General features: G+C 44.9%; 1 protein-coding gene and 1 non-coding gene across 4 annotated transcripts in view; one reads left to right on the top strand and one right to left on the bottom strand.

Annotated features, from left to right (window-relative positions):
* The window catches only part of CD244 (CD244 molecule), a 33,063-nt gene extending 13,785 nt beyond the window's left edge, over window positions 1-19,278 (bottom strand). For all 3 annotated transcript variants that reach the window (XM_047784140.1, XM_047784139.1, XM_047784141.1), the window contains exon 1: window positions 19,003-19,278. In XM_047784140.1, coding sequence (XP_047640096.1) covers window positions 19,003-19,063 — 61 coding nt within the window. In that variant the 5' untranslated portion in view covers window positions 19,064-19,278. The remainder of the gene's footprint in view (window positions 1-19,002) is intronic.
* A 2,192-nt stretch (window positions 19,279-21,470) lies between these two features.
* Window positions 21,471-21,577, top strand: LOC125130190 (U6 spliceosomal RNA). The gene has a single exon (XR_007135686.1). It is a non-coding gene; the product is annotated as a U6 spliceosomal RNA (small nuclear RNA).
* The last annotated feature ends 2,661 nt before the right edge of the window (window positions 21,578-24,238 follow it).

The following is a 24,238-nucleotide window of genomic DNA, read 5'->3' as shown; positions in this document are numbered from 1 at the left end:
CATGTCTCCCTCTTCTGACATCTCATAGAACTAGATTCCTAATCCTTTCTTGTAGCCCTTTGCACATAGGACTGTGGCCATTATACATTAATATCTGTCAATTTTTCAGTTACTAGAAAGTATCCATAAGGATTGCTCCCTAGAAAACAATTAGAAAGAGAAAAATAGAAGTTCCCAGGAGTTCCCTTCATGACGCAGTGGTCAACAAATCCGACTAGGAACCATGAGGTTGTGGGTTCGATCCCTGGCCTTGCTCAGTGGGTTAAGGATCTGGTGTTGCCGTGAGCTATGATGTAGGTCACACACTCGGCTTGGCGGCTTGGATCCCGTGTTGCTGTGGCTCTGGTGTAGGCCAGCAGCAGCAGCTCCGATTTGACGCCTAGCCTGGGAACCTCCATATACCGCAGGTGCGGCCCCAGAAAAGGCAAAAAGACAAAAAAAAAAAAAAAGAAGAATTTCCCATCGTGGCTCAAGGGAAACAAATCCAACTAGTATGCATGAAGATGCAGGTTCAGTTCCTGGCCTCACTCAGTGGGTCGGGAATCTGGTGCTGCTATGAGCTGTGGTATAGGTTGCAAACGTGGCTCAGATCCCCAGTTGCTGTGGGTGTGGCATAGGCTGGCAGCTGTAGCTCTGTATTGACCCCTAGCCTGGAACTTCCATATGCCGCAGGTGTGGCCCTAAAAATTAAAAAAAGAAGAAAGAGAAAAATAAAATAATACTACCAAGGCATATCCCAGCACATCCCTCTCTAAGGACCAAGATGGAAATTAATGACCATGGGGTTGTGAAATCAAGCTGCTTGTCATTGCCTACACTAGAGCACCCCAGGGCACCCATGAGAAAGTGGAAATTCCTGTGGCCATTTTTTGGAAGGAAAGCTATGTGGCATGGCCCAGTAGATGAAGGAAATAAAAAAGTCTTGTCTGGGTGGGTTGAAAAGGGTTAGAGGAGCTCCCATCATGGCTCAGTGGTTAACGAATCTGACTAGGAACCATGAGGTTTTGGGTTTGATCCCTGGCCTTGCTCAGTGGGTTAAAGATCCGGTGTTGCCGTGAGCTGTGGTGTAGGTTGCAGACATGGCTCGGGTCCTGCGTTGCTGTGGCTCTGGCGTAGGCTGGCGGCTACGGTTCTGATTGGACCCCTAGCCTGGGAACTTCCATATGCCGAGGGAGCTGCCCCAAGCAATGGCAAAAAAAATACCAAAAAAAAGGGTTAAAGAATTTGGAGGATGAATAGAGAAAATGGAGATAGTTATACAAACAGATCTGTTAAAATGGAGACACTGAGAGGAAAGTGATAGAGAAAAGGGGGTTTTTAGATGTCTCCATGCATTACAAATGCACTCACTTCTAACCATACCTTCATTCCAGCATTTTCTCAAGGGATTAAGTAAATAATTAAAGGACTTGTAATTACTACTTGGTTAATACAATATGTTTCTCTGATCTGACACTCCTAGGAGTAAAACACATGCGAGTCCTACTCCTATTTCCATGGCCTGAACTGGCTCTGCCCATGACCAAACCAAAAGCAGAGACTGTGCTGTACATTTTTGTAACTTTGTCTCTTGTAGTCTTAGCACTGTATATGAGAACAGGCCACTGTACAAGCATCACCTAAAGATCTCAAGAGGAAGACTGAATAGAGAAATAATTACTAAACCTACAAAAAGGACATATACTGTCACCATCAATTATTCAGTCTTTACAGAGTTCCCACTGTAATCAGGGTCTTGAAAAGGCAGGACATCTTCATGTATAAGACATGGTTCCTGACTCCAGAGAACTTGGGATCTGGAAACAGAATATGCTTTCACCCCACAGCATACACTTAAAAGTTGATGTAAATAATCATCTAAGGAATGCTGCATTTTGTATATTTGATAAAGAACTTACATCCAGGGAGTTCCCGTCGTGGTGCAGTGGTTAACGAATCCAACTAGGAACCAGAGCATGCGGGTTCGATCCCTGGCCTTGCTCAGTGGGTTAAGGATCCGGCGTTGCCGTGACCTGTGGTGTAGCTCAAAGACGTGGCTCAGATCCTCTGTTGCTGTGGCTATGGCGTAGGCCAGCGGCTACAGCTCCGATTTGACCCCTAGCCTGGAAACCTCCATATGCCACAGGAAGCAGCTCTAGAAAAGGCAAAAAGACAAAAAAAAAAAAGACTCATAACCAGAACACAGCCATGCCTAGGAGATAGCAGGTTCCAGACCACCACAATAAAGCAAATACTGCAATAAACACAAATATTTTGGTTTCTCAGTGCATATAAAAATTAGGTTTTGGAGTTCCCGTCATGGCACAGTGGTTAACGAATCCAACTAGGAACCATGAGGTTGTGGGTTCGATCCCTGCCCTTGTTCAGTGGGTTAACGATCCGGCGTTGCCATGAGCTGTGGTGTAGGTTGCTGACGAGGCTCGGATCCCGCGTTGCTGTGGCTCTGGCATAGGCCGGAGGCTACAGCTCCGATTCAACCCCTAGCCTGGGAACCTCCATGTGCCGTGGGAGCGGCCTTAGAAATAGCAAAAAGACAAAAAAAAAAAAATTAGGTTTACACCATACTGCAGTCTATTGGACGTACAGTAGCATCATGTCTTAAAAAATAATGTATTTGCATTATTTAAAAATACTTTATTCCTAAAACAAGGTAACCATCATCTGTGCCTTCAGCCATTTTGCTGGTAGAGGGTCTTGCCTCTATTTTGGTGGATGCTGACTGATCAAGGTGGTAGTTGCTGAAGGCTTGGGTGGCTGTGGCAATTTCTTAAAATAAGACAAAAATGAAGTTTGCCACCTTGATTGACTTTTCCTTTAGCAAACAATTTCCCTGTAGCAGGCAATACTGTTTAATGACAGTTTAACCAATGTAGACCTCCTTCCAAAATTGGAGTCAACCCTCTCAAACCCTGCTGCTGCTTTAACAACTAAGTTTATATAATATTCTGAAAGCTTTATTGTCATTTTAACAATTTATTAAGTTCATCATCTTATATGGGCACAGTTTGTGGTGTTCCAAAACAGTTACAATAGTGACATCAAAGATCACTAATCTTGCAGACTCTTGCCTTTGGAATGAACTAGCAGTGAGATCCTGCTGTGTAGCACTGGGAACTATGTCTAGTCACTTATGATGGAGCATGAGAATGTGAGAAAAAAGAATGTATACATGTTATGTGTACTGGGTCATCATGCTGTACAGTAAAAAATTGACAGAACACTGTAAACTAGCTATAATGGAAAAAAACAAAAATCATGCAAACTAAAGATCACTGATCACAGATTATCATAACAAATATAATAATAATGGAAAGTTTTGAAATGTTAAGAGAATTACCAAAATGTGACAAAGAGACAAAAAGTAAGCAAGTGCTATTGGAAAAAATAATAATAAGGTGTTCATAGGTTTGCTAGACATAAGGTTGCCACAACCTTCAATTTGTATAAAATTCTTTTTTTGTTTGTTTGTTTTTTAGGGCTGCACCCAAGGCATACAGAGTTTTCCAGGCTGGGAGTCTAATTGGAGCTACAGCTGCCAGCCTATGCCACAGCCACAGCAACGCAGGATCTGAGCCGCGTCTGCAAACTACACCACAGCCCATAGCAATGCCAGATCCTTAACCCACTGAGCGATGCCAGGGATCGAACCCACCACCTCATGGTTCCTCGTCAGATTCATGTCGGCTGTGCCACAGTGAGAAATCCAAAACTCGTTCCATATGCCCCAGTTGCAGCCATAAAAAGAAAAAAAAAATGCCTATAGCCTGAAATACACAGGATAGCCCATTCTCAAGGCTCTGACCTTTAAAGGCGTAACACTTTTTAATTCACATAGAGATAAAAAGTTGCAGAACAAAGAATAGCATTTGTCGGAGTTCCCGTCGTGGCGCAGTGGTTAAGGAATCCGACTAGGAACCATGAGGTTGCGGGTTCGGTCCCTGCCCTTGCTCAGTGGGTTAACGATCCGGCGTTGCCATGAGCTGTGGTGTAGGTTGCAGACGCGGCTCGATCCCGCGTTGCTGTGGCTCTGCCGTAGGCCGGTGGCTACAGCTCCGATTCGACCCCTAGCCTGGGAACCTCCATATGCTGCGGGAGCGGCCCAAGAAATAGCAACAACAACAACAAAGACAAAAAGACAAAAAAAAAAAGAATAGCATTTGTCTTGTTGGAGGTTCAAGGAACATTGTGACCTGACCTATGGGGACAGCTGAAAGAACAAAGAATTTCAACACCAGGAAATTTGCAACAACAAACCACAGAATCACTCCTTTTAGTATAAAAAAAGCCTGAATTCTAACTCGGGTAAGCTAGTTCTTCGGGACCACCATCTTCTTGGTCTGCTGGCTTTCTGAATAAAATTGTTATTCTTCGCCCCTATATCTCAAAATTTATTGGCCTGTCAATGTTGAGAAGTATAAGCTTGCACTTGGTAACATCAGCATCCCTGCCCCGGTCATGACAAACAAAAATGTTTTTAGACATTTCCAAATGTCCACTGTGGAGGGGCGGAGGCGGCAAAATTGCCCCTAGTTGAGAATCACTGCTTTAGGTATTGGAATAGAGGGGGGTGAGAAAAAAAGATAAGGTCCTGTCATGAGACATGCTTTTACAATCTTGTCTTAGCCTCTTTGCTTCTATTTTCTATGCTGAAAACTCCATCTTTTCCTGCTTTACTTTACCCCATCTTCCTGCTTCAAAAACAGTCACAGTGCTGGTAAATGACTTAGGCTTAAGAACAAAGACCTAAAGGCATAAGTTATTCATAGGGTCAGCTGAATGAGGACATAATGCATTGGTCTAGACACACCGGACCTGTGCAGATAGGCACGCCGTTTGCACAGGCACGATATGTCCTCTAAAGAATAAGAGGAAGATGAACCTCATGGCCCCAAAGGGTTTGTGAGGGGTTGTTAGCAGGATATGCATCAGCAAGGAGAACCGAGGTGCAAACCTAGGCACACTGGGTTGCTGCAAATAGGCACGCTGCCTGCAGAAGCACAATGGTGATTCTCCAGATGCTATGCATAGATAGCTGATGCCAAGCTTCCTCAATGCTAATGATTGTTAAATGCCTAAAGGTCAGAATAAAAGCTTAATCAGCAACCAGCTATGTGACTTTTAAAATAACTTAAAAAAAAACCTATATCCTGCACCTACAACTCCCTCCTCACTTGGCATAATCCCCAAGAGCACAATAAAAGCAGTGTGGTTTCTTGAGGCAGCACTCTTGGTCCCTGAGACCTTGAGTCCCCCAGTTCCCACCTTTAATTAAGATAAATGTCTCTGTGTCTTGTTTTATGTTAACTTTTTCCTTAAGTTTCACAGCACCCACTCTTCAGCCCCAACCTGCTGAGCTGGTCTTGGTAAGGTCCCTGCCTTTATTTTGCTTTATTTTTTTAAATTTTTAATTAAAGTATAGTTGATTTACAATGTTCCCCTCAATTTTGGCTATACAGCAAAGTGACCCAGCCACCCATATGGTCCCTGCCTTTATGACACTTACATTCCAGTTGGGGAGCACACCACAAATAAGTGAAAACTAAAATAAGATTCTTTCGGAGAGGCAGAGGTGCCATGAAAAAAAGGGGATTTTGATTGTTTATTTTGCTTTTAGGGGCCCCAACTATGACATCTGGATGTTCCCAGGCTAGGGGTCATATCAGCCTATGCCACAGCCACAGCAATTAGGGATCTGAGCCTCATCTGTGATCTACACCACAGCTCATGGCAACACCGGATCCTTAACCTACTAAGAGAGGCCAGGGTTTGAACCCACATCCTCACAGATACTAGCTGGGTTCATAACCCAGTGAGCCACAACGGGAATTCCCAAAAAAGTTTTAAAAGGTTGATAGGGAGTTCCCACTGTGGCACAGTGGATCTGGATCTTGCGTTACCTCAGCTGCGGCGTAGGTCACAGATGTGGCTCAGATTAGATCCCTGCCCCAGGAACTTCCAAATGCCTTGGGCATGGCCAAAAAAAAGGTAATATAACAGAGTGGTAAATTCATGTCCAGGGACGGCCTCTCTAAGGAGATGACATTTGTGCTAATGGAAGATATGAAAGATCCAGCCGGGGGAAAGAGCTACCAAAAAAAACCTTTCCAGGTAGAGGGAACAGCAATTTCAAAGGTCCTCTGGGGACAGGAATCAAGCAGATGGTGCAGACCTTAGGCAGAATATTATAGATAGAAGAACTAAGAGAGGAGTTCCCATTGTGGCGCAGTGGAAACGAATCCAACTAGGAACCATGAGGTTGCAGGTTTGATCCCTGGCCTTGCTCAGTGAGGTAAGGATCCGGCGTTGCCGTGACCTGTGGTGTAGGTTGCAGATGCGGCTCGGATCTGACGTTGCTGTGGCTGTGGCGTAGGCTGGCAGATACAGCTCTGATCCGACCCCTAGCCTGGGAACTTCCACATGCCTCGGGTGCAGCCTTCAAAAGACAGTAAGACAAAAAAAAAGAAGAACAAAGAGAGATGGTCTTAATGGTTGGCAGCATTTGGAAAGAAATACATATATCTCAAAAGTCGTCATTTCCAAGACAGATAAAGACTATTCCACAGGAGGCAACTCCAAGAGCATTAAGAAAAATCCAAGTCTAAGGGCTTTAGGATGGGTGCCAGAAGTGCTTACAAAAACCAAACCAAAATCTATAGAGCAGAATCAGGATTATTTTTTTTTTTGTCTTTTGTCTTTGTTGTTGTTGTTGTTGCTATTTCTTGGGCCGCTCCCGCGGCATATGGAGGTTCCCAGGCTAGGGGTCGAATCGGAGCTGTAGCCACCGGCCTACGCCAGAGCCACAGCAACGCGGGATCCGAGCCACGTCTGCAACCTACACCACAGCTCATGGCAACGCCGGATCGTTAACCCACTGAGCAAAGGCAGGGACTGAACCCACAACCTCATGGTTCCTAGTCGGATTTGTTAACCACTGCGCCACGACGGGAACTCCAGGATTTTTTTTTTTATTTTTTTTTTTATGGCCACACCTGCAGCATACGGAGGTTCCCAGGCTAGGGCTTGAATCGGAGCTATAGCCCCACCAGCCTACACCACAGACACAGCATTAGATCCAAGCATTTCTGCAACTTACCCCACAGCTCACAGCAATGCTGGATATTTAACCCACTGAGCGATGCCAGGGATCGAAACTGCGTCCTCGTGGATACCAGACAGATTCTCTTCTGCCGAGCCACGATGGGGACTCCAGGCAGGTCAGGATTTTAAATAAGGAATGAAAGCCAAATCATGAGAAGAGAACAGGACCAAAACAGAAGCATTTAAGGATAATATGGGAGCTATGAACGGCCGAGGATTGCCGGTACACGCACAGGTGCATCTTACTGGCTCAAAGTCAGGGACAAAGTTCAGCTAAAATACCAATAAAGCTTTCCAGGTTACTCAGAGTTGGCATCTGCTATAAATGGTTATTGGTCACATCATATCTGTAAGTATATATTTGTAATATCATTCATATTTTAAAGAATGGGAGTATTAGGGGCACTGGATAAAGACATAAAAGAAAAGTTATAATCCCTGTTTTACTGTTCATACAGAGCATATGGTTGAGAAAGATAAACCCCAAACAGCCAACTGTGGCACAGAGGCTTAAGGATCTGGCATTGCTGCAGCTACGGCATAGGTTGCAGCCGTGGCTTGGATTGGACCCCTAGCTGGGGAACTTCTATACACTGGAGGAACGGCCAAAAAAAGAAGAAGAAAGAGGGAATTCCCGTCGTGGCACAGCAGAAACGAATCCGACTAGGAACCATGAGGTTGTGGGTTCGATCCCTGGCCTTGCTCAGTGGGTTAAGGATCTGGCGTTGCCATGAGCTGGTATAGGTTGCAGATGCAGCTCGGATCTGGTGTTGCTGTGGCTGTGTCGTAGGCTGGTGGCTGTAGCTCCAATTAGACCCCTAGCCTGGGAACCTCCATATGCCACAAGCACGGCCCTAAAAAGACAAAAAGACAAAAAATATATATATATATGTATATAATTTTCATCTTTAGTAAAATTGAGAGATGGAACAAATATTAAAGGATGCCTAAAATATAAATGTAGAGTGTCATGAATAATTATAAAGTAAACTCCTGTATAACTATAACCAGGTCAAAACATAGATCCTTCATTCTGCTTCCCCACCATGACAAATTGCGTACAGAGCACATAGGAAATGATTAAGTTATTGACTAGACTATTAAATACTTAAGGAATCAAGAGTGTGATCTATAGTCCTGATGCGACACTGCCTTTGTGGTCATTTTTTAAATTATACTATTATATTTTCTTTTATTTTCTTGTAGCTTGTATTAGTTTATACACTTAAGAAGGTTTGTTTCCAAGTGAAAAGGAGCTAGGAAAGAAGCTACCAAAGGAAGAACACTAAGTATTATTTTGGTTTGTTGGTTTTGTTTTTGTGAGATAATAGAATATATATATATATATATTTGTATTTATATATTTATGTATTAGCTTCTCCCTCCAGTTCCTGTAACAGAGTTCTAAAACCCTAAATTTCCCAGTGATAAAAGCATCCATCTCTTATTTCAGTATTTAGTCTTTGACCCTCATTCCTGGCACAGAGCTTCTAAAACCCTTGTAAACTCCTAAGTAATAAGAGCACCAGGAGTATCTTTTAGTCTATAAAGATGACTTCAGGTGGAGTTCCCATCGTGACTCAGCGGAAACAAATCTGACTAGCATCTGTGAGGATGCAGGTTTGATCCCTGGCCTCTCTCAGTGGGTTAAGGATCCGGTGTTGCCGTGAGCTATGGTGTAGTTCACAGACATGGCTCGGATCCCACGTTGCCATTGCGTAAGCCCGGCAGCTGTAGCTCTGATTCAACCCCTAGCCTGGGAACCTCCATATGCCACGGGTGCAGCCATAAAAAGACCAAAAAAAAAAAAAAATTTGACCCTAGGTGGACTCCTGTGTCAGGGGCTGGTCACACAAAAGACTAAGCCATGATTAAAAGCTTGGAATTTCCAGCCCCACCTCCCATCATTCAGAAAACGGAGAGAGGCTGGAAATGGAGTTAATAGTTAATAACTGATCACACCTATGTGAAGAACCCCCCATAAAATTCCAACAGCACCAGTTAGGGGAGCTTCTGGGTAGATGAATCCCAGCTCCAAGGGAACAGAAGCTCCCTTCCAGACCTCACCCCATGTCTCTCTTCATTTGGCTGTTCGTCTGTATCCTTTACCATATCCTTTAATAAACTGGTAAATCTAAGTGTTCCCTGAGTTCTGTGAGCCACTCTAGCAAATTAATTGAAAGGGAGGAGAGGGTCACTGGAATCTCTGACCTTCAACCTAGTCTTGAGAGCAGCGTCTGAAGTGGCAGGGCAGGCAATCTTGTGGGAATAGACCCTTAACCTGTGGAATCTAACTCTGTCTCCAAGCAGGTGGTATCAGAATTGAGTCGAATCATAAGACACCCAGCTGGTGTCACAGAAAATTGCTTGGTGTGAGGGGAAAAAAAACAAAAACAAAAAACAAAAAAAACACACATTTGGTGACCAAAGATGTCAAAAATGCAGTGTTTTGTGTGGGAAGTAAAAGAGACATACAGGAGGAAAGACACTGGGGTGGGGGGGTGGGGAAACTGGGCAGTACACCAATACAGTTTTTTAAATGGGAGGATAATAAACTCAGTGGAAAGCCAGCAGAAAAGGAGCAGATGAAGAAAGATCAGAGATATCGTCGTGGACCAGGCAGGTCCAGGATGATCTCCCAGATGAAGCAGGGATGTCGAGAGCATACACAGAAGGATGACCAAGGAAAGGCAGAAGAGCTCCTTAACATGGAGCAGGGGTGAATGTGGTCCTTTATGGGAGCAGATGAGGTTAGCTGGCTTCAAGAAATTGTTGGTACACTTAGGAGAATCCCTAATGGGGGTCTCTGTGTCTTTGGAGGAGGAAAGTATAGGCTGATAGAAGCTGTAATGATGGAACAGAATCTTGAAGAGATGGTAAAGGTTTGGAATCACCCCCTTGGGAGAATGGAAGAAGTTGTGGATCAGACACAAGGATTCCCAGGACACTGCTTCCCAGCTGAAACTGAAGACTCTCGATCTGTAGTTTCTCTTTGTTATAGAGTTTTCTTCAGCAGCCCTCCACAGCCCAGTGTGGGGAAAAGGAAGATATTCAGAGTAAGGCAGAGATGGGGGTGGGGGGTGAGGCTGGAGGTGGGGGGTAGGGGTGGGGCTACCGCAGAAAGATGACTGGGCCAAGTAATATGTACTGTGTGCAGTGGCTGATCCAGAAAGACTTCCGTCCCTGTCCCAGAGGGCACATATGCCAAATGGAGAGACAGGAAATCCCAACATGAAAGATGATTTCAACACAAGTTCTCACATATTAGTGAGAGGCAGAGGAGGCCCCCAGCAAGTGGTGAGTTATTCAGAGGGTGAGAGGCCGCAGCAGATTCCGGTGGCCAGAGGAGGCCGCAGGGCTGCTGCCACTGCTGTTGCTACTGCTCGGCAGCTTTGGGGCCCCTTTCCTGTGGTTAAGAAAGGATGGGGTGAAACAGTAACTCTGCAGAGGGAGGTTAGAGGTCAAGTGATCTCAGGAAGAAGCACCAACACAGAGGACGTCCAAGGAGACCGTCAGACCCAACCATGAGTCCTGCTCAGCCCAGAGCCTGAGTGCCAGAGCTGCAGCCTCCAAAGTCATGCAGTGTCCAGAGTCTGCTCAGCTCCCTTTGACTGAGAGCACACACTGCTGGTCAGAGGAAGGGTGAGGTGGGAGGAAGGATGAAGCCAGAGCACCAAGGAGAGGGGGCAGAGGAGAGGAAAGTAAGTATAACTTTCAAAAAAATGTAACTTCCTCTAGCCAACAAAAGGAGTTGTTTTCTCAACTCAGGGTTATGCCACCAAACTTTGGATGAAGGCAACAGTGAGGTACTGAGAGGATAAAACTCAGGGAGATCCCAAAAGTGCTGGGGCAGAGGCAGACCTAGTCAAGGCAAAATCACAAAGTAGATAAAATACCCTCTAGGATCCACGTCCCACTTCATCACCTCTCTTCTTCTTGACTATCCAGACACTTGGAGGCTTCCTACTGACCTTACTGACTCCTCTTCTCAGACAATACAACTTCCTTACCTCTGTCAAACTTAACTAGCCTACATCCCACTCTTTGTATCAGGTAACTGAATCATCCCGTTTATAACACTGTCTTCCTCCAAGATAACAAGTGCCTTTGCTTTTCATGTTTCCCCGTCCAAACCTATGTTTTCCCTACTTCTGTTTAGGCTGTTCCCTCTGCTTAGCTTGCCCTTCTACCTTATCCCTCTCTCCTGAACTGTTATTTATTATTCAAGGCCACTTCCCCAGTACTCCTACTTAGAAGGAATCTCCATCTTCTTAGCACCCTTTGTGCCTGTCACTTTGCATTGTCTGTCCTCCTTGAGGATCTTGTACAGACCTATTTTCCTCTAACTGTTTGAAAGATTCTTTTTTTTTTTTTTTGGCTTTTTGCCATTTCTTGGGCCGCTCCCGCCGCATATGGAGGTTCCCAGGCTAGGGGTCCAATCGGAGCTGTAGCCGCTGGCCTACACCAGAGCCACAGCAACGTGGGATCCGAGCCTCGTCTGCAACCTACACCACAGCTCACGGCAACGCCGGATCATCAACCCACTGAGCAAGGGCAGGGATCGAACCCACAACCTCATGGTTCCTAGTCGGATTCGTTAACCACTGCGCCACGACGGGAACTCCTGAAAAGATTCTTAAGGATGGAGTCAATGTCTGTGTCATCTTTGTTTCCTCCACAAAACCTTGCATAGTGCCTGGAACATTGTCAAGTTTTAACAAAGTGTCCAATTGACTAATTCATTAATTGAATTCAGCACCCAGAAAGGACTCTCATGTAGGGATTTCATGCAGAATACAAAGGAAGCCACAGAGATGTGGTTCCCTTGGTTTTGACTTTCACCTTACATGCTCAACACCCCTATGCTTTCATTTCCTATTGCAGGCCCTCAGAACACAAAGCCAGTGGCCCTGAAGCCACTTGGAACTCTCACGCACTACTTGGTTCAACCACATGGGAAAATAGTTTGGCAACATCTGCTAGAGGTATAATACATACCCAGTAAGTCTACTCCAGAGATAAACACCCAACAGACATGCCTGAACAAAATGGCTCTTAGCAGCGTTGCTGTAATAGGAAAAAAACCTTGGAAACAACCCAAATTTTTATCAATAGTAGAATAGATGAATAAACTACTCCATTGTCATACAACGAAATCATATACTGCCATGAAAATGACCAGCTACCAGAGATGAGAGATAAATCTCATCAGATGTTGAGCAGAAGAAGCCAAATACAAGGGTACATGCGGGATCCAAGCCGCGTCTGCTACCTACACCACAGCTCATGGCAATGCCAGATCCTTAACCCACTGAGCAAGGCCAGGGATTGAATCCAAGTCTTTGCTAGTCAGGACTGGATGCTAGTCAGGTTTGCTAACCACTGAGCAATGACAGGAACTCCAAGGGTACATGTCCTATTATTTCATTTATATACAGGCAAAATTAACCTATGATGTTAGAAATTAGAAGGGTAAGGGAACCCTCCTGCACTGTTGGTGGGAATGTAAACTGGTACAGCCACTATGGAGAACAGTGTGGAGATACCTTAGAAATCTATACATAGAACTTCCATATGACCCCGCAGTCCCACTCTTGGGCATCTATCTGGACAAAACTCTACTTAAAAGAGACACATGCACCCGCATGTTCATTGCAGCACTCTTCACAATAGCCAGGACATGGAAACAACCCAAATGTTCATCGACAGAGGATTGGATTCGGAAGATGTGGTATATATACACAATGGAATACTACTCAGCCATAAAAAAGAATGACATAATACCATTTGCAGCAACATGGATGGAACTAGAGACTCTCATACTGAGTGAAATGAGCCAGAAAGACAAAGACAAATACCATATGATATCACTTATAACTGGAATCTAATATCCAGCACAAATGAACATCTCCTCAGAAAAGAAAATCATGGACTTGGAGAAGAGACTTGTGGCTGCCTGATGGGAGGGGGAGGGAGTGGGAGGGATCGGGAGCTTGAGCTTATCAGACACAACTTAGAATAGATTTACAAGGAGATCTTGCTGAATAGCATTGAGAACTCTGTCTAGATACTCATGTTGCAACAGAAGAAAGGCTGGGGGAAAAATGTAATTGTAATGTATACATGTAAGGATAACCTGACCCCCTTGCTGTACAGTGGGAAAATTAAAAAAATTATTTAAAAAATTTAAAAAAATAAATAAAATAAATAAATAATAAAAGCATGTTTTCTACCACTAAAAAAAAAAAGAAAGAAAAAGAAATTAGAAGGGTGATTACATTTATGGAGGAGAGAGGAGGTAACGAAAGGTAACAAAAGGATAGATACAAGGGTGTATTCAGTTAATAATTCACTGAAATGTAAGTATATGATTTTCTTTTCTTTTTTTTTTTTTATCTTTTGTCTTTTTAGGGCCAAACTCGCAGCATATGGAGTTTCCCAGCAGTGCCAGATCTGAGCTTCATCTGCTACCTACACCACAGGTCACAGCAACACCTGATCCTTAACCGACTGAAAGAGGCCAGGGATCAAACCTGTGTCCTCATGGACACTAGTCAGATTCCTTTCCGCTGAGCCACAACGGGAACTCCCACGTTTGTGATTTTCTGCACTCTTGTATACACATGTCACACCTTAATGAAAAAGGTTTGTTCACAGAGACAATGGTCTGGCTACCTCTGGAGGGATTCCCATGGAACTTGTTCCCCCCAGGGGTGTCGTGACCCCAGTTCTCTGATTCCTGATCTCTTTCCTGTGGCCAGCTACTTCACTATTGACACTTTATTTGAGAAGAAGTACAACGAGGAAAATATGGGTAAAAATGAGTTCTGCCTCCTTAGAACTTGCCTGGATTCCAGCCAGACTGGTTGTGATCAGAGACCCCTTTCTGAAAAGTGAAAGTTTCAATACAACCTATATGAATAGCAGGCAGCCTTCAGAGTTCATCTGTGAGGTACTGCCCCGTCCCTTTTTTTTCCCCCAGTACATCTCCCTCCAGATCTTGCATCCCCTGGGGATTCACAGGCTCCTTTGCGACATTTGGAGTTTCCTCAGAATGCATAACAAAAACCTGAATTGAGGGACCAAAATGAACTCTAGGACCCAGACCCACTCTTTTTTTTTTTTTTTTTTGCTTTTTAGGGTTGCATCTGAGGCATATGGAGGTTCCCAGGCTAGGGCTCAAATAGGAGCTACAGCTGACAGCCTACACCACAGCCATAGCAATGCCAGATCCGAGCAGCATCTAAGAACTACACCACAGCTCACAGAAATTTGGAATCCTCAACCCACTGAGCAAGGCCAGGGATCGAACCTGCAACCTGATGGTTACTGATTGGATTGGTTTCCACTTCACCACAATGGTAACTTCAACCGAGGCCCACACTTATGGGCAACGATTTCAAGGTCCCTGGTCTCTGACATACTTGACCCCTAAATCACTCCAATCTTCCCCTAAGATGCCTGAAAATAATCCATTTACTCACTCAGTTAGCATGTTTTGAGCACGTACTGCGTTGGGCACTTTGTTATGCATTAATCATGGCTGTAATTGTACATCAATTCATGTAATTGGTGTAGGCTCCATGAACAAAGAGGCTGTGCAATTATTCACTACATAATCCTCAGTACTTAGTCCAGTGTCTGGTACAGAGCTGCTCAAAACATATCCAAGGAAGGGATGGAAATAGAGAGGTGGATGCTATTGTGAAAACAAACCATTTTGCAATACAAGGTAATCCTGTGATTAAATGTCTTGAATACATGTTCCTTTAAGCTAAAACTATTGAAGTCTCCTTAAGATTCTGGTTATGACAAACCCTCAGAAAAGGGTCACACATTAAAATTTTATCTTCTTATCTCAAGATTCTCTAACCCATCTTCTATTCAATTAAGTCAACAAAAGATTACTGAAGAGTTTCCCCTTTTCCCTCTGACTACGAAAATAAGTGAAGTATTTGTGCTGGCTCCAAGGAGCTGAATAACATGAATTTTTGTTTTGGAGGACTTGTTTAACTCAACATTTCCCTAAGCACCTAATATATCTCATCTAATCCTCACACATCCCCTATGAGGCAGGCTCCACAGTTAACTTCATTTTATGGATGAAAAATTGTGAAACAAAAGCTTAGTTTACTTTCTCAAGGTGACAGAGGTCGTTAGTACATGCTTTAAAATTTAAAACATCTTTTCCCAATGAAACTTTCCAGTAGACAGATAAACTCACTTTATTCCATGGATTATTTAAAGTATTCAATCATTCCTTCATGCCATGCATATGTATTGATGGTTTACTTTTGCCAGAAACTGTTTAGGATGCTAAAGATACAGGAGTTCCCATCATGGCACAGCAGAAATGAATCTGACTAGGAACCATGAGGTTGCTCTATAACCCACTCAGTGGGTTACAGATCCGGCATTGCTGTGAGCTGTGGTTTGTGTCGCAAACGCTGTTCGGATCTGGCATTGCTGTGCCTCTGGCGTAGGCTGGCGGCTACAGCTCTGGTTAGACCTCTAGCCTGGGACTCCATATGCCACAGGTGTGGCCCTAAAAAGGCAAAAAAAAAAAAAGACAAAAAAAAGATGCTAAAGATACAGCAGTGAGCAACACAAACTAAAGCCCTGGCCTCAGGGATCTTGTGTTCTAATGAGATAAAGAGGAGCCTGGGAGATAGAAAATAAGACAAGCAAACATAGACTATGTAAAATGGAGATGAGCACTGCAGAGAAAAATAAGTGAAGAGGGAGCTAAGGAGTCGCAGGATGGAGGGGTTGACCTTTTTATTCGGAAAGACATCCCTGCAGAAGTGGTAGTCCAGCGAAATAAGGAAACAAGCCACATGGCAAAGAAGGAAGAAGCAGCCAGCATTCCAGGTGGAGAAAACAGTGCCAAGCCCTCGAGCGGAGCGTGCGTGCGAACCAGCAGGCCAACACAGCAGAAATGCAGTGAGAAGAGCAGAGGAGCAGGGTGGTGGTCAGGGTGGCCGGCTCATGTGGGCCGTTGTAAAATGTACAGCTTTTGGGTGTTCCCACTGTAGCTCAGTGGTGACAAACCCAACTAGCATCCTTCAAGCTGCAGGTTCAATCCCTGGCCTCGTTCAGTGGCTTAAAGGATCTGGTGTTGCTGTGAGCTGGCTGTAGGTCGCAGATGTGGCTCAGATCTGATGTTGCTGTGGCTGTGGTGTAGGCCAGTGGCTGTGGTGTAGGACAGCGGCTACAGCTCCAATTTCAACACCTAACATGGGAATTTCCATATGCCACAGGCGTAGCCCTAAAAATAAATAAATAATTTTAAAAAGACCCCCCAAAAAAGTATGACTTTTACTCTACATGACGTGAGAAGCCTTTGGAAGATTTTGCAAAGCTTAAGAGTGACATGAACTTCTTATGCATATATGATGCATATTAAATTCTTCAATGGACCAAGTCAGAAAAAATGTTTCACTGTCATCATGTCCCCTGGTGGCACTGAAAAAGACAGGGCATCACTTCTGTGGTATTCCTGCCAAAAGTGCATGACTTGAGCCGTACAACAGAAACATCAGACAAACCCGGGTGGAGGAGCCCTCTAGAAAACAACTGACTTGTACTCCAAAAATGTCAGTGTCATGAAAGATGAAGAAAGGTTGAGGGATAATTGTAGATTAAAGACATAACGATTGGGAGTTCCCGTCGTGGCTCAGTGGTTAACGAATCCGACTAGGAACCATGAGGTTTCGGGTTCGATCCCTGGCCTTGCTCAGTGGGTTAAGGATCTGGTATTGCCATGACCTGTGGTGTAGGATGCAGACACAGCTTGGATCCTGAATTGCTGTGCCTGTAGCGTAGGCTGGTGGCTACAGCTGCGATTAGACCCATAGCCTGGTAACATCCACATGCCAAGGGAGCAGCCCTAGAAAAGGCAAAAAGACGACAAAAAAAAAAGACATAACAGAATGTAACACATGATCCTGATTGGATTTTGGATGGGAAAAAAGATATCATGTAGCTCATTTGGGAGACAGTTGGTAATATTTAAATATGGGCTGTATATTTGATTGTATCGATGTTCAATTTACTAAAATTTGGTCATTGTGCTGATATGATATAATATGGGAATATCCTTGTTCTTGGAAGATGTGTGCTAAAATAATTAAGAGTAAAGGAGCCTAATGTCTATAACTTACTCTCAAAATTTTTATTTCACAAAAAGAAATTGTATGTTTATATGCATCTATATATATTTGGAAAGAAAGAGAAATAAAGCAACTGTGATAAAATGTTACCAACCGGTGAATCCAGGTGAAGGAAATACAAGAATTCTTTGTTCTATTCTTGCAACTTCCCTGGAACTTCTAAATTTTTTAAAACTAAAAAGTTTAAAAATGGAAAGAAATAAAGAGGAGTTTTGGTCAGCTTACACTTGGCCAGCCCCACAGACACAGGGCACAGCAAGAAGAAAGAGAAGGTTCCCTAAGACCGAAGTCCATCATCCCTGTGCACAAAGAAGGACTGGCCCAGCGCCCCCTGCAGTGGTTCTGGCATAGCCACACCCAGACAGGACCACCACCCTGGGAGCGAGGATGGAAGGAGCATTATTCTCCTGCCACACAGGCTCATGATCTCAGAGTTAGCCTCAACCTTCCATCACTCCCACCCCCAGAACCAGGCATCAAATCCCACGGGTCCAACCACTTAGCCCAGGTTCCAACCTATAGTTCTCATGCCTAGGATTCTGGGTCTCTGGGTCCCCCCAGCCCACACCCATGAGCCCCAGGCTTCAGACTTCTCTCTCTGCTTTCTATTCCTCATCATACCCTGACCTGCTCCACCTGTACTCGTGACAAGCGCCATAACCTAGAATGTGTCTTCTTGAAGGACACAAGTGTTTGGGGGCTCCATGACTGAACCGAGTCCCCAGGGATGGATTCTAACATGCCCTGGGCAAACGTGACCTTGTGCCTCAGTTTCCTCTCTTTGCTCCCAAATGTGCCCTCCTCTCTCCCCACCCTCACTCATGATGCCTCTTGAGGATGTGCTGATCTAAAACTCAGGCTAAAAATAAATAATTTTTAAAAAATGAAATAAAATCAACACCTTGAGTGAAATAAAAATAAATAAATAAATAAAAATAAAACTCAGGCTCCATGTCTCAGAGCCTCCTAGACTCAGGATTGGAGGAAAAGGGGGTGCAGCCCTCAGCTGAGACTTCTGCCTCCCAGTGAACATTAGCCGGTTGGAGGCCCAGCTGACAGTTTCCACTTTGCTGTGGAGTTGCCTAATATTCTCTTCCCTTCCCTGTTCCCTCCCCCAGCCAACATTTTCCAAGTAATCCTCAAGCTCCCAAGGCCTCTGGGCTGCTGGAGGTAAAGGCTCTGCTCTGGCTTTGGTCTCACACTTCTCAGCACTGTCCCCCCAACCTCTTCTCCGCAAAACTCTCCCACCCGCCCCCTCCTACCTTGCCAGAACTCAGATTTCCTGCCTCAGGAAACAATCTTGTCAGTCTCCCAGCTCCAGAACCACCCAACTTCCTTGGAGAAACTCAAATTCAAGGGCTGCTTCTCCTCTCTGCCGTCATAGCACCAATTTAGAGGACATTCCCTCTGTCCTTCTAACAGCAAGCACAAAGGACATTTTCTCTCCACCACACGGAAGGGAAAACTGAAGCCTGTGGACCGGATTCACCTTGCCTGAGGGGGCCTGGATGACTGATGGCTTGGCCAGAAGCACTGCTCAAGGACCTCCCAAACCACCGCCAGCCTTTGCTGTCTGACCCGGCCTGTCCAGAGCTGCTGGGAGCTGCACAGAGTCGCAGTTCCAGGGGATCATGTAAGCAGCATGATCCAGAAGCTCTGGATTCTGATCTGCCTGAGGGTCACAGGCCCTAATCCATGCCAGCCCCACCCCAGCCAGGCTGGGCCTGCTTACCTTGGCCCTGATGGCTCTTGACGACCAGGAGGAGTATGAGGGCCAGTGCTTGCCCCAACATCCCCACAGGACAGAGGGGTCCCTCGGCTCGTCTCCCACCAGATGCTCTGCCTTGCACAGGCTCAGCAGCTACCCATCAGCAGGAGGGTGACGGGGAGCAGAACTGCCTCGCTCTCAGGCTCCAGCCACAATTTCCTCAACTTGAGGCTGTTCTCATCAGCAGAATGCTAACAAGGCCGTTGAGGAAGCCCCAGTCCCCGGACCTGGTCTGATAGTTCTCACAAGCTAAACTTGCAAAGTCCTCCTCAAGTGGGCGGGTGTTCAGAGTTCACAGTGACTCACGAAACCAGCTTCAAAATCGTGTCCTGAGCTCTAACCCAGCCTGGCTACCTTGTTCAAAAGGCAGATGCCCAAGAAATTTTCCAATCATCTGCATCCTGCTGGCAATGTAGAGAAACCTAACCAAACAGCCATTATCTGAGCCTGTCCCATCCCAACAGACATTGTGAAGGTGGAGGGGAGAGAGTTTGGGAAGGATGTAGGCTGGGAAGTGGAACCCTAGATAAGCGGGTGAAATGAAGAAGAAGAGGAGTGAGGGAGTGGGGCACTAGAAAAATCTAACAGGCCTGGAATTCTCTGCAAATTGATGCCAAAGTTTAAGCACATGCAAATTAAATTTTTTTCACAAGAATTTTCCTTTGTCTTAGTTTCCTACCTGTACTTCTAAATTCCTCCCTTTCTCTTTTTCTACTTTCCCATAATAGTTTGTCCTTCTCTCACCCAAACAGGATGTAGAAGGTTTTTGTTTTGTTTTGTTTTGTTTTTTAATTATTATTTCCCCAATACATTTTTTTTTTGCTACTGTACAGCATGGTGACCCAGTTACATATACATGTATACATTCTTTTTTCTCACAGAATCATGCTCCATCACAAGTGACTAGACATATTTCTCAGTGCTGCACAGCAGGATCTCGTTGCTAATGCAGTCAAAGGACAATAGTTTGCATCCATTAACCCCAGGATGTAGAAGATTTTTGATGCCCCCAACACACACTTCAATTCTACCCTCCAGAAAGGCCAGGCAGGGTCCTCTCCATGCTCCTAAGGAAGGGTGGAGCTGTCCTACCTTTCCCAGGATGCATTGGCTTTGAGGCCCCACCCCAGAGTTCCATACCTTTCTTTCTTCTGCTTTCCCTTTAGCAGAAAATACTTTCAGTTCCCTTCAGGTGACTCCTTCTTCTCCTTTTCCATCCCTTTTTTTTTTTTTTTTTTTTTTTGTCTTTTTGCCATTTCTTGAGCTGCTCCCGCTAGGAGGTTTCCAGGCTAGGGGTCGAATCGGAGCTGTAGCTGCTGGCCTACACCAGAGCCACAGCAACGTGGGATCGGAGCCATGTCTGCAACCTACACCACAGCTCACGGCAACGCTGGATCCTTAACCCACTGAGCAAGGCCAGGGATCAAACCTGAAACCTCCTGGTTCCTAGTCAGATTCGTTAACCACTGCGCCACAACGGGAACGCTTCCTTTTCCATCTTTTGATCCATTTCCAGTCACCCTGTCTGAAGCTGGGCTGAGGAGAGGCAGACTAAAAGCCTTGGCTGCCAATTAATGCAGCAGTGATATTCTGGATCGGGCATTGGATTTGGAGTCAAAGGTGCAGACTCAAGTTCCAGTTCAGCCACTCACAACCTACGTGATCCTGACCACTTCCTGAGCCTACTGGCTCCCATCCCTTGCAAGGCAGTTTTCAGAATCAAATTAAAAAGTGTAGGCATTCCCCACTGTGGCTCAGTGGAAAACAAATCTGACTAGTATCTATGAGGATGCAGGTTCCATTCCTGGCCTCGCTCAGTGGGTTAAGGATCCAGCTTTGCTGTGAGCTGTGATGTAGGTCGCAGTGGGTTAAGGATCCAGCTTTGCTGTGAGCTGTGATGTAGGTCGCAGTGGGTTAAGGATCCAGCTTTGCTGTGAGCTGTGATGTAGGTCGCAGTGGGTTAAGGATCCAGCTTTGCTGTGAGCTGTGATGTAGGTCGCAGTGGGTTAAGGATCCAGCTTTGCTGTGAGCTGTGATGTAGGTCGCAGTGGGTTAAGGATCCAGCTTTGCTGTGAGCTGTGATGTAGGTCGGATCGGATCTGGCATTGCTATGGCTGTGGCGTAGGCTAGCAGCTACAGTCTGATTTGCCCCCTAGCCTGGGAACCTCCCTATGCCATGGGCATGGCTCTAAAAAGACAAAAACAAAATAAAATAAAATAAAAACTGTACCTGAGAGAAGTTCCATGGTGGCTCAGCGGGTTAAAGATCAGCATTGTCACTGATGTGGCACAGGTTTGATTCCTGGCCTGGAAGCTTCTGTGTGTCACAGGCACCGCAAAAAAACAAAAAGAATTTGGACCTGAGAGTATGCATGTGAAAACTCTAGACAAAGATAAGGTTTTGTTTGGTTGTTTAAATATAGACCTACACAGGGCTCGCTTTGGCAGCACACATACTAAAATTGGAACAATACAGAGAAGATTAGCATGGCCCCTGAGCAAGGATGACATGCAAATTCATGAAGCGTTCCATATTTTTAAACATTGCCTTGCTATATTCGCCAAAAGGACTTATTCTTATTTCCCCCCGCCCCAGTTTTATAGAGAGGAAACATTGTCTAAAATAGGATTTCCTAAAATATTTGGGAACAGCTAAATGCTAATTGTAGACATCTGTAGTTCTTCTACATTTTCTTAAAATTTGGGCAGTTAAGTATTAATTTCATGTTGTAAAGAAATCAAATAGTGAAGTGGCTATTTGATCGCATCAAAGGAACTGCTTGAGAGTTCCTGTCGTGGCGCAGTGATTAACGAATCCGACTAGGAACCAGGAGGTTGCGGGTTCGGTCCCTGGCCTTGCTCAGTGGGTTAAGGATCCAGCGTTGCCTTGAGCTGTGGTGTAGGTTGCAGACATGGCTCAGATCCCACGTTGCTGTGGCTCTGCCATAGGCTGGTGGCTACAGCTCCAATTAAATCCCTAGCCTGGGAACCTCCATATGCCATGGGAGCGGCCCAAGAAATGGCAAAAAGACAAAAAAAAAAAAAAAAGAAAAAGAACTGCTTGAAAGTAAGAACATTTATACATTCCTGCTGAGGAGGGCAGGGGAAAGAAAGGGAAACGTAAGAGCAGAAGGCCTGGAGGGGCCCACTATCTTGCAGGCTTCTGGAAGGGCTTCCTAAATGCAATGGACCTGTGGTGTTGATAATCGAGTAATGATTCCCACTGCTGGAAGGCATCTCTCTCAGCCTTGCTGAGCATCTCCACCAGAACTATAGAAAACTCCTTGAGGCTTGTTGATGAAATAGAAGTGTGCATCCCAGACCCAGTGATGGTGGCAAAACTGAGTGAAGTTCCAGGATGGTCTCCTGATGACCCGGCTCTGTATTTTAGAATAGACGCAAAATAAAACTGTCCTATAGGCATTAAGGAAACAAAGCAGTAAAACTCCCAGTCGACACTTAGGAGCTTCAGGTCTAGGAGGTGGCTAGACTGCGAATCAATTCCTGAAGCTCCATAATTAAAGAAGGATGAAAAACATGTACATCTTTGACCAGCAAATGCCTGAAACACCTGTAAACATCCTTCCCTGAATACAGAGGCTTCAAGGAGACTGCCTATAAAGGAGGAATTGAAAAATGTGTTCAAGAACCACCAATGAGCAGTCAATGAGAGGGAAATTCCACCCTGATAATTTGGGGTCGGTGTGGGGCAGGGGAGGAGAAAAGATTCCCACTTGAAATTGTATGAGAAAAAGAAAGCAGTAGACACTAAATGAGAACTCAGTGCCTCTTTCCCAAACAGCTGAATGCTGTTTGTGTTACCAGAAAGCTACGACTATTTTCTGTCTTTCTTAGAAAGACTAGAAAGTTTCTGCCCCTTCTAAGTATATTTATCTCCCTTGAACTTGCACTTCTTTCTTTTCTTTTCTTTTCTTTTTTGGTCTTTTGCCTCTTTGGGGCCACACCCATGGCATCTGGAGGTTCCCAGGCTGGGGTCCAATAGGAACTGTTGCAACCTGTACGTTGCAACCTATACCACAACTCATGGCAACACCGGATCATTAACCCACTGAGCAAAGCCAGGGATCGAACCCGAAACTTCATGGTTCCTAGTCAGATTCGTTTCCACTGTGCCACGATGGGAACTCCGAACTTCCACTGATTTCTGATAAGAGAGAATCAGCCCATTGTTGTTTATTTATTGACTGTGATGATTCTCAGTTTCAGGTTAAATGGGAAGAATGGGATATTCCCATAAAGAAAATGGGAATACACGGGACACCACATCACCTGGCAGACCCTCATGTGAGTCAAGGACCCAGGAGCCAAAGAGAGCAACGCACATGAGGGATCAGCTCAGAATTTGAGCCTAACAAGGAACTTGTTACTCCAGCTTCTGCATAGAGAAACAGCTCTAACAATGCAGAAAATTGGAGGCTGTTTCCCAGACATTAGCAGTGTGTTGTAAGAAATTGGAATCAATCTTTGCTTCCTTAGCTGAAATAAGATATTTCTACATGAGAAGTGAATGGAGTACTTTTCCCAAAGTGCAGGAGAAATGCATCCATAACTTGCCTTATACAATCTGAAGATAAGTAAATACAAATTTGGGAGTTCCCGTAACGGCTCAGCAGTTAACAAACCCAACTATCATCCATAAAGACACAGGTTCGAGCCCAGGCTTCGCCTAGTGGATTAAAGATCTGGCATTCCTATGAACTGTGGTGTACGTCGCAGGTGCGGCTCGGATCCTGAGCTGCTGTGGCTCTAGCGTAGGCTGGCTGCTACAGCTCCAATTTGACCCCTAGCCTGGGAAACTCCATATGCCGCGGGTGCGGCCCTAAAAAGATAAATAAATAAATAAATAAATAAATACAAATTTGTCTTATACATTAGAATCTTTTAATATACAGTTGACTCATATAGCTTGTGGTCCACTTATACACTGGTTTTTTGTTGTTGTTTTTTTTTTTTCACTAAATTGGTTCTGCAGTACTGCATGATCTGCAGCTGGTTGAATCTGTGGATGCAGAACTGCCTATATAAAGGGCCAACTATAAAGTTATACTCAGATTTTCAGCTTCAGTGGGTGATGAAGGAGGGGGCAGATCAGCACCCCTAACTCCCACTTTGTTCAAGACTCAACCGGATGGTATAAATCAGAGTCTAACTGAGCATCAAGGAGTTCCCGTCGTGGATT

This window comes from Phacochoerus africanus, chromosome 6, assembly GCF_016906955.1.
Source record: "Phacochoerus africanus isolate WHEZ1 chromosome 6, ROS_Pafr_v1, whole genome shotgun sequence".
Classification (NCBI taxonomy): domain Eukaryota; kingdom Metazoa; phylum Chordata; class Mammalia; order Artiodactyla; family Suidae; genus Phacochoerus; species Phacochoerus africanus.
This window is presented reverse-complemented; position numbering and strand designations above follow the sequence as displayed.